Raw genomic sequence first — 10,247 nt, forward strand, 5'->3', positions numbered from 1 at the left:
CAGAAACCTATTGTTGATAAAACATCAGCTATTAGCTAAAGCAAACTCTTACCTCTCAAAACCACTATGTTCTCCCCGAGAAAAAAAAATTTATTTTGCTCCTGCTTCTGATGTGCCCGTGGTTTGGTACTATTCGAGCAACCCTAAACTCGGAGATGTTGACATTCGCTAAGAACACCGTTTATAGAGAACCGGCCACTTCACCTGAAGTTTCCCCCATTCGCTCAATCGGCTGCAACGTTAAAGAGGAGGCCTTATCTTGGTCAGAGCTTTGTATCAATTCGAGAAGTATTCACGGGTTTCCCAGGGGCCTGGCTTAGCATCAAGGGAACTGGTTATTGAGAACGCAGTGTGTGCAATGGGATAAATTTATGGGGCACAGAGAAAAAGCCCACCGCAAAAGTGCTTCAGGTCACCACTGGTTATGAAGAGGCAGGCAAACTCATCCTGCCCTGAGCCGACTGTGCGGACTTCTCTCTCTAGGAACGCACACATGGGACAGGCCTGCCTTCCAGGCCTCTCGCACGAGGGTGTGAGTGTGGAATGGTCTGCGGTGGTTCCGAACTTATCCCCACACAGGCTTTTCTGCACCATCCAACTAGTGTTTCCTGAGTGCCTGTGGTGGAGGAGACACAGGTCCTAACAGACACCTTTACCTTTTCCACAGGCAGTTCAACTGTTTTCCTTAGTCAAGTAACTCAGGACCCACAGTTCCTCCATCTAAGGCCCCATCGAAGGAGCTGCAAGTTGAATGACACTCTTGCCCATGCCCATCACACAACCCTGATTTTCTCTTGAACACTCTAAAGTCTCCTTTCTCTGCCCATCCAACCAGAAGAAACAGCGACCAGTAAACAGAGTACACCGAGTAACAATGTAGAATCACATGTTGGTTTTTTTCACATCTGTTAACTTATTTAAGAGCAAGGGGTTGGGGAGTCCGAGTTGCGTTCCCGTTGTGACTGTCACAGTAAGTAAATGTGACCTTGGGAACGTCACTTGAACTCTCGGGGTCTCCGTTTTCCTCATCTCTAAAATGGGATTAATCACAGACATTACCTTCCTGGGTACAGGTGTAAGAATACACTGAGCTAATATTGGCAAATTTCTCAGCACAGGGTGCACATACTCAATAAATGGTAGATTATTATTCTCTAATAATTACCTCAAGCTCTGTAAGTTTGCCAGGCAGTTATAATTATCCCTGTTGGAGAGAGGAGGTTAATTGATCCAAGGTTAAACAATTCATTAGTGGCCTTCCAGGGCTTTTGACTGCAGACCCCAGAACCCCCACCGCACCCCTTTACCCCCAGTCAGCTTTGTAGACTTTTATAGAATGGGCTGCACTGTCCAGCACAAGAAGAGCATTCTCCTTGGTGAAGGTCAGTGCCACAGGATGGGAGAGACCGTGGGTGATGATGGGCTTCAGAGCCGGAAATTCCTCAGGTTTTCCTAGGCATAGGACAGCCTGACTAGAAGTATCTGCAACAATCACATTCCCCTGGTGATCAAAGGTCACGGCTGAGGCAGTTATCCTGGAAGGAAAAAAGAGGCTCAGCCCAAAGCTATCCACCTGGCCGATCAGCTGCATACTTGGGCTGAACACCTTCACCGTGGTGCTGCCGGCCCCAGTCCCCAGCCCCAGAGGGTGCTCGAGGACCGCAATGGCCCCCGTGAGCCAAGACACGGCCACCCCTCGGGGACTGCACAGATGAACTTGCAACCTTTCCGTCCTCTGGAGGACCCCTTCGGGAAAGTCGACTTCCAGCAGGTGCAGCGACCCTGCCTCCGCATCAGTTACCACGACCCCATTCTGCGGGGTGGTCTCCACGCCCCAAGGTAAGGAGAACTGGCCTCCAATGACAAGCTTGATCTGGCCAAAAAAATCAAACACTTTGATGGAACGGTCGCCGGCGTCGGTGACAACCACATGGCAGTCGTTGGTGACGGTGACATCGAGTGGGTACCTAATGTCCTGAGCAGCCTCCCCCTTCTCTCCAAACTGATGAGCACATCCTCCCCCGGAGTCAAAGATCTTGACCCGCCTCCTGCCGTCGTGCACCACCACGACCCGCCCCGTCTTGGGACACAGCGCCAGCCCCGTGGGGTTGACCAGGGTCCCCCAGCCTCCGAAAGCGCGGTGGCAGGTGAGGGCCCCGGGGGCGCAGGGGGCGGCGCGGGGCGCGGCGGGGGCTGGGCGCAGCGCCGAGCCCAGGAGCTCCAGGAGGTGAAGCACCGGCAGGCAGTCGCTGGTGTCGCAGCCCCGGCAGGCTCGGCGGCAGAAGGGGCACTCGAGGGCCAGCGTCCGCGGGTGCGCCAGGGCGGCCACGCAGGCCAGGCACACCACGTGGCCGCAGGGCAGGTTGCGCGGGCGCCGCTGCTGCCGGTGGCCGAACCTCTCAAAGCACACCTTGCACTCGAGCAGGCTGATCTCGGCCTCGCGCACGAGCTCCTGCAGCGCCGGCCCGCTCCCCGACGCCTCGGCCCCCATCGCGCGGCCGCCGGCGTTCCCGCTGCGCCGCGGGTCCGCGGGCCGGACGCGCCCGGGCGCGGCGCTCGGTCACGGTCACGGTCACGGTCACGGGGCGGGGCGCTGGGCCTGACGTCGCGGGTCCCGCGCGCAGCCGCTGGGCGGCGCGGCCTGCTGTCCCCTGGTGGGCGCGCGCGGCACTGACGCCGGAGGGCCCGGGAGTGGACCCTCGCTTACAGGCTGTATCCACAGCGCGCGGGCAGACCCGCGACCTTCGCGACAGTCATGGGTGGGTCACCTCGCTTGACGCGCGAGGAAGCACAGCTACTGAAGCACGAGCAGGTTGCCCCCGGTTACCCAGGCTGTAAGTGGCAAAGCAAGAACTAGAACACAGTCTTCCTTCCACCTGTGGTCCCCGCAGTTCCCAATCCGCGGCGCTGGGCGCTGGGTGCCGGGCGCTGGGGGCTAGGGCGCGCCAGGCACCAAGCGTGGTCTCACAGCTCACGACGCTTATGATCTCCCTAGGAAACGCAGACCAGTGAGGGAAGTTAAAAACCGAGGGGGTCAGGCAGGTGTGCCTGTTGTCTTCCATCACACCTGTAGTAAAGGAGCTGCTTAGTGAATTCTTGTAAAAATGAATTCGTGTATGAACCAAGCAATGATACAGGACACTAGAAGAAACCCTCGAGGTGAATGAGTGTCAGATGGCGGAGCAATGGCTGGGAATGTCTTCCAGAGGAATATGAAATAAGAAAGCTGGTGATCATAATTGCTAGGGGACTTAATCCGTGCCTGCCTTCCTTTAAGTGGTTGACATAGATTCGCTCATTTAAAGCTCAGGACAATCCTCTAAGGGTTTATTATTTTCCTCACCCCTTTTCTGCAGTAGAGAGGTTAAGAGTTCACAGAGGCTAAGTATCTTGGCCAGGGTCACCTGGCTGGGAAGTGACTGGGCTGGGGTTTGAAGTCAGGCAGTTTGCAGAGCCCACCCTAACTGTCCCAGAGGTTCTCAAGCTTGGTAAACTTGGCACATGGTGAATACCTGGGTTTCATCTGGAGGTTTCATTGGTTCAGAGTGTGGTCTCGGCAGCTGGAGTTTGTTAGAGCTCCCCAGGTGATTATAATGGGCAGCCACGTTTGAAAACCACTGCCCTAAACCCCTTCAACTCAGCACCAGGCTCAAGTCTTCCAGCTTCAGTCAAGGCTGAAAACAGAGACAATGTACCATGTGTTTGAAGGTCTGCAAACAGGAGATGACATGAGCTCTCTCAGGAATCCATTGTGATGCTACAATTTCTCATTTTTAGGAGTCTTCCCCATCCCTCCCCATAATGCCTTACATGGACATTGTTTTTACAAGACCATGTACCAGATCACATCCCTCATTTAAATCATATTATGACCTTCATCCTCTTATTTGCTAGACTTCTGAGAAAGCGGGATTTGTACCCCAAGGGAGCTTTAATGTAACTAAAATCACATCAAATAGAAATTAGTTCCTGAAGTAATCTTTGAGTCAAGAAAAACATTCAGGGGTGCCTGGGTGGCTCAGTTGGTTAAGCGTCTGCCTTCAACTCAGGTCATGATCCCAGGATCCTGGGATCGAGTCCTGCATCAGGCTCCCTGCTCAGTGGGGAGTCTGCTTCTACCTCTGCCTGCCACTCCCCCTGCTTGTGCGCTCCCTTGCTCTCTCTCTCTCCCTCTGATAAATAAATAAAATCTTTTAATAAATAAAAAATTAAAAATATATACATTCAGGGGGAGCCTGGCTGGCTCAGTCGGTAGAGCATGCAACTCTTGATCTCAGAGTCCTGAGTTCCAGCCCCATGTTGGGGGTGGAGTGTACTAAAAAAAGCAAAAACAAACCAAAAAAAAAAAGGGAAGAAATACATTCAGGACACCAAAAATAGAATATTTTTAGAACTAGTGTTGTCTAATAGAAATACAAGAGGGGCACCTGGGTGGCTCAGTCGGTTAAGTGTTCACCTCTTGATTTTGGCTCAGGTCATGATCCCAGGGTCATGAAATCATGAAATCGAGCCCCGAGTCAGGTCCCTGCTAGGCGTGCAGCCTCCTTAAGATTCTCTCTCTCCCTCTGTCCCTCGTGCTTGTTTTCTCTCTCTCGCTTGTTTTCTCTCTCGCTCGCTCTCTCTGAAAAAAGGAAAGAAATACAAAAGCCACATTTATAATATTAAAATTTCCAGGAACCGGGCGCCTGGGTGGCTCAGTTGGTTAAGCGACTGCCTTCGGCTCAGGTCATGATCCTGGAGTCCCGGGATCGAGCCCCGCATCGGGCTCCCTGCTCGGCGGGGAGTCTGCTTCTCCCTCTGACCCTCACCCCCTCTCATGTGCTCTCTCTTTCTCTCTCAAATAAATAAATAAAATCTTAAAAAAAAAAATTTCCAGGAACCACCTTTTAAAAAGTAAAAGAGAAACTAGTGAAATTAATTTGATGCATATTTTATTTAACCCCCAAATATTATCATTTAGAGATGTAATCACTATAAAAATTATTAACGAAGTCTTACAGACGTTTTTTAGTACTAAGTAAAATCTAGGGTGTATTTTACACTCACAGCACATCCTAATTCAGACAGACCCCACCTCAAATGCTCAGTTTCCACATGTGGGCTGGTGGCCACTGCATGGAACAGTACAGATAGACAAAGTCTGTGCTCTAATATGTTGCCTTCCCGAGATGCTTTCCAGGCTGATTTCATTGAGCCGGGACTTTCTTCTAACTTGTCTCTGCTCTAACACTGTTTTTAGATATACCCGAAGACCCCAGCTCATTGTTGACTATGGCCAATCTTCAACAGACCGGTCCCTTCAGGGTGACTCAGGCCCCCCTGGGAATCCTACCCGCTTCTTCTTATCCTTTGCTGCCCCCTGCTGGGTAGCCGGTAGTACTGCACCAAGAGGCGGAGGTGGTCCGCGAGGCAAACCAGAAAAAGCGTCAATAAATCCGAGCTATTTGAGAATGTTTAGCAGTATTTGCTCTGCCACATGTGGTTAGACAGCACAGTGGTTCTGGAAAACATCGTGGCACGCACGCAGACCAAGACTCTAGTGCTAAATTTAAAGTATGGAAATCTAAGTTTGTGGTGTTTGATCAGGGGTTCAGGTTTTCTCGATTACACAAGTCTTCCGAACTAAAAACGTGTATGTTTGAGCCTCATTGTTGAGGATCTGCACGTTCTAGCCGGGCGTCCTTAGACATCATTTTCTTCATAGTTTGCTGCCTCTCTGTGGAAAGAAATACAAACTCTTCCAGGGTTCCTGTCTACCTATCCCAGCCATTCCCTCCCTCCCCACCTGTCCTTTTCCTGTTTTACCAAAACATACAGAGTCCAATTTTCCTTTCTGTACAATCCCAAAATTACTCTTTATCTTCATCCCCTCTTTCTTTTGCTCTTATCTCTGGGAAAGATAAAGTCCTGGGAGAGCAGGAACCACATCTGGAGTTCCGAGACACCATGTCCCCAGCCTACCACACACCCAAGACACGGGAGAAGCCCAACAAACGTTTTATAGATGGATGATTGGATGAATACTTAAAAGGATACAACTTACAAGCGTTCAACCCAGATGTTGTACCTTCTCGTTCATGATTGTCTAGTATTATAGGAAGCATTGTGTAGAAAGTAGCATTTAGGGGCACCTGAGTGGCTCAGTCGTTAAGCGTCTGCCTTCTGCTCAGGTCATGATCGCGGGGTCCTGGGATCGAGCCCCATGTCAGGGTCCTTGCTCAGCAGGAAGCCTGCTTCTCCCTCTCCCTCTGCCCCTCCTCCCCACTCTTGCTTGTTCTCTCTCTCACACTGTCTCTCTCACATAAATAAATACTTTTTTTTTTGAAGTAGCATTTATCCAGGAACTGTGCTAAGCATTTGCTTATCTCTAGAGTCAATTTTGATAGGTTTCTCAAATACCTTATCGAGTCTAATCCTCATACATACATACACACGTTGATTAATAAAAGGAATGCCCTGAGTCTGGCTCCAACGTTTGGAGCTTCCTATGATGATCTCCGTGGATTTCCTCTATGCTTCCCTCTGACATGCCTCACTTAGAATGTTCTGGAATAGCCTCCCCGTGCCTTCCTGCTTCTGCCTAGAACAAGCGCTGAGGGGTGTGGGGGCAAAAAGATTTGAAGAACAGGACTTGCGGTCAGTGGCTGACCTGTGTGCCAAGTACCACCTGGCAGGGGAAGGGAAACTGAGACCCAGCTCAGGGTGGTTACAGCAAAGGTGAGGCTGAGGAATCCGAGGGGCGAGTTATTTGCTCAGGCACACGGACCCCTGGTTTTGCAAGTGTGGCAAGATATGCCACTTTCCTGCAGTTTCGAAGGAATCCCAGAATGATTCCAATGACGCCATTACATCCCAGTCTGTACCTGACAGTGACTTTAAAGAAAGGAAGAGGGGAAAGCCCATAGAAAAGAAGCATCTCAATCAGGGAGGAGATGCACAACCTTTGAAAACGGGAGCAAAGACAGCAGGAGCTTCAGGACGGGCTCGCGAGCCCCCAAGAGCGAGAATGCCCTTTGCCAACCCGAATCCCTCTTGCGCTGGTCAGGTGTGAGTTTCGGGCCAGCCTGTGATTCCTTGGACCCTGCCCTGGGCTGTGGTGATGTCTGCAGCTTTGCTCTCCCCTGGGCCATCTTGTCTTCCAGCACCGGATCTGACCAGCTCTCTGACTTTGTCACTCGTGCCGTGTGTGTGTGTGTGTGTGTGTGTGTGGTTTCTCAGGGGTGAGGGATTTGGTGGAGAGCGGAATGGTGTCTTCAATGTCTTGAGCACCTGCAGAATAATGAGCTGGGGATGTATGGCTGGTGACGGGAATCTGGACATTTCAATGTTTCTCAATTTGAAAAACGTGTTTCAGGGTGCCATCCTTGATTGTCTTCTCTTCTCTCCCCACCTGCTCTCCCTGAGCAGTGCCCTCCTCCCTCATGGTGTGAGGGGCCTGCATGCACCCCTAATGCAGGCTACGACACAGTGGAGTAACGTTCCACGTGCAGTCTCTGCCCAGAGAGCCTACGCTTCCTGGGAACAGGACTGCCTTTAATTATCCGTCCATCTTCCTCCAGGACTTTCAAGAATACTTGTATTTGCTGAATGGGTCTAATCACAGGGGAAAGATTAGATAATCATGGTACAGCCATATGGTAGGACATGATGCAGCTATTAAAAAATCTTGTTTTTAAAGAATCCTTAGTGACATGAGGGAAGGGCTGATGAAACACCAAAGACAGACAGAAAAGATACAATACTGTCTTGTGATTGATCTCAGCTTTGCAGAAACATACACGCGTCTGCAACATACGAGCGTGGGAGCAAACAGGAAAAGGCAACACAGAATTAGTAGTCATTCTCTCTAGTGATAGGATTTGGCCACTTCTGTGTTTCTTCTTTAGACTTTCCTGTGCTTCCTGAGTTTGTTTGTAGTGAGAAAGTATTATTTTATGGTTATTTCAATATAAATGTTACTATTTCATGGTCTATCTTATTGCTAAATACTTCCCTTATATTCCTTCTAGCTCCTAGAGTTAACACCAATATTGAAACAAATTTCTGTTAAGACCCAGTGGCTAGGGATCACGGATTTTTAGAGATACCTTTTCAGTTCACACATTAAAGCGACACACAATGAACAAAACTGGGATGTGATTCTTTGTTGCAACCCAGCAGAGTGACTTTAAGCTTTAAGGCATGTATATGGAATTCTATCCTGTCCCCATCAACTTAGCCACTCTGGCGAATTTGTAATGTAACGCTTGGTAAGAAAAAAAGCACATCAGATAAGAAGTGAGGAAAGTCAGAGCTGTCAGGATGAAAGACCATTTTTATTTTTTTAAAAGAGGTCAGAAGACTTTTTTTTTTTAAAAAAAAACCTTCAAAGAAAGTGTGCCATACACATATATATACATGTTAGCATGAACACTTCTAAATTGCTCTTCCTTATTCACAGAAACAATGACAGGTATGCACTATAGTGGAGAATGGGAAAACTTTATTTGGACTACTTCTTCTGTGGGTCATGTTTTTATTTGTCCCTTCGTTCTTTTGCCCAGAAACTCCCTTTTTGTGACGGTATCTCTCACATCTTTCAGGCAACCTTCTGTGGTCCCCACACCATTAACCCTTTAGAGAACCCAATCTCCAGCTTGCCACAGGTAGGTAATAAAGCTTTGAAAAGCTTTGTATTTTTCTTTCCACATCCATCCAAGTAGACTATTATACACTTTTCTTGTTTTGTTCTGCCCGCCATGAAAACACTGAGTGCACCTGCTGGTGCATTCATGTCTGCAACTTGGGCAGGGCAGGGCATTTCATAAATCACTGTTTGCAGGGCACAGAGGGTCAGCAGATCTATTATTTAAAATACAAGCATTTTTAGAAAATGCTAAAAACAATTCAATTACTCTAAAATAACCTATATACAGTATATCTCCCATCCTGAGACTTTTTAAACAGTCCATATTCTCCCAAAGCCGGCACATAATATGTAAAAAATCAATTACAGAGCGCCTGGGTGGCTCAAGTTGGTTGAATGCCTGGCTCCTGATTTCAGCTCAGGTTATGATCTCAGGGTTGTGGGATGGAGCCCTGCGTGGGGGTTCACACTCAGTGGGGAGTTTGATTCTCTCGCTCTCCTTCTGCCCCTCCCCCCCTGCACTTCCAAATAAATGAATCTCTAAAAAAAAAATCAACTACATATGAATATCTCAATTTTATTTAAGATTCTCTGGGTGCAAGTTGTAGAAACCAACTCTAGCCAGAGAAAAAGAGGTCTATATCATAGGGACATGGGGGGATCTCCCCATTGCAGCTGGGTTTCAGGAGGGGGAGGAAATAGAAACCCGGAACACCCCGGACCCTTCTCCAGCTCCCATTTCCACTCCTCTTTCTGCACATCAGCATGCTCTAGTTCTCAGATCTGTATGCTGGGGTATGGCTGCCCCACAGTCCCTGGGGTCACATTTCGGGTGTGTCCACTCTCAGGGGCTACCTTACTTTTCCCACCACAATCCTAACAATCCCCAAAGAGAATCGGATTGGCCCAACTCAGGTCAGTCATCCATCCTTGGTTCATTCAACTGGCTACAGAGGTGGAATCAGGTAGTCATGGCTTCTAGAAGCCCACCCTCTGGATGGGGGCAGGTCGCAGAGAAGCAAGGACCTTGTGAGACGGGAGACTCCAAGTTAATCACCTTATAAGTATTAGAATAAGGCCAGTGCCCGAGAGCATCTGGGAAGGCACTTCCTGCGTGGGGCAGAAGAGGGGGGAGGTCAAGAACTCTGAAGCCTAAGGAAGTTTTCACAGTATTCTGCTTATGACATATTTCTGGGGAGTGTCTGTAGATTTCATCAATATTGAAGGGGTTTATAAACTTCCCCATTACTAACAGCACACACACACACACACACATACACTCTCTCACATACACACCATCAAGCAACTGCTTTTTTATAATACACACCATCCTATTAACATGAGCTCAACAATCCAAATCATTTAGGTATGAGGTTGTATGGTTAGAGAGAAATGTCTGAGTTAACAAAGTGAGGCTAATGAAAAGCAGAGAAGCTGTGAATCATAATGAACAGTCATGAATCGAGCCCTAAGTACATTGTACTTCATAAGATGTTATCACTTAAACAAGATTAAACTAAGAAAAAAAACCCAAACAAACAAACAAACAAAACCCTGCTAAACTTAGAGAAAGACCTTTGTAAAAATTTTTATTTTTTACAGTTTGGGAAAAAATGTCCTT

At 48.6% G+C, this 10,247-nt stretch overlaps 1 protein-coding gene across 1 annotated transcript; it reads right to left on the bottom strand.

Annotated features, from left to right (window-relative positions):
- Positions 1–882: 882 nt before the first annotated feature.
- NHLRC1 (NHL repeat containing E3 ubiquitin protein ligase 1) lies at positions 883–2,551 on the bottom strand. The gene has a single exon (XM_034985739.1). It carries the CDS (start codon positions 2,489–2,491, stop codon positions 1,304–1,306), a length of 1,188 nt encoding a protein of 395 aa, XP_034841630.1. The 5' UTR covers positions 2,492–2,551; the 3' UTR covers positions 883–1,303.
- Between the last annotated feature and the right edge of the window lie 7,696 nt (positions 2,552–10,247).

Source organism: Mirounga leonina, unplaced genomic scaffold (genome assembly GCF_011800145.1).
Source record: "Mirounga leonina isolate KUSES-001 unplaced genomic scaffold, KU_Mleo_1.0 Mir_366, whole genome shotgun sequence".
Taxonomy (NCBI): Eukaryota; Metazoa; Chordata; class Mammalia; order Carnivora; family Phocidae; genus Mirounga; species Mirounga leonina.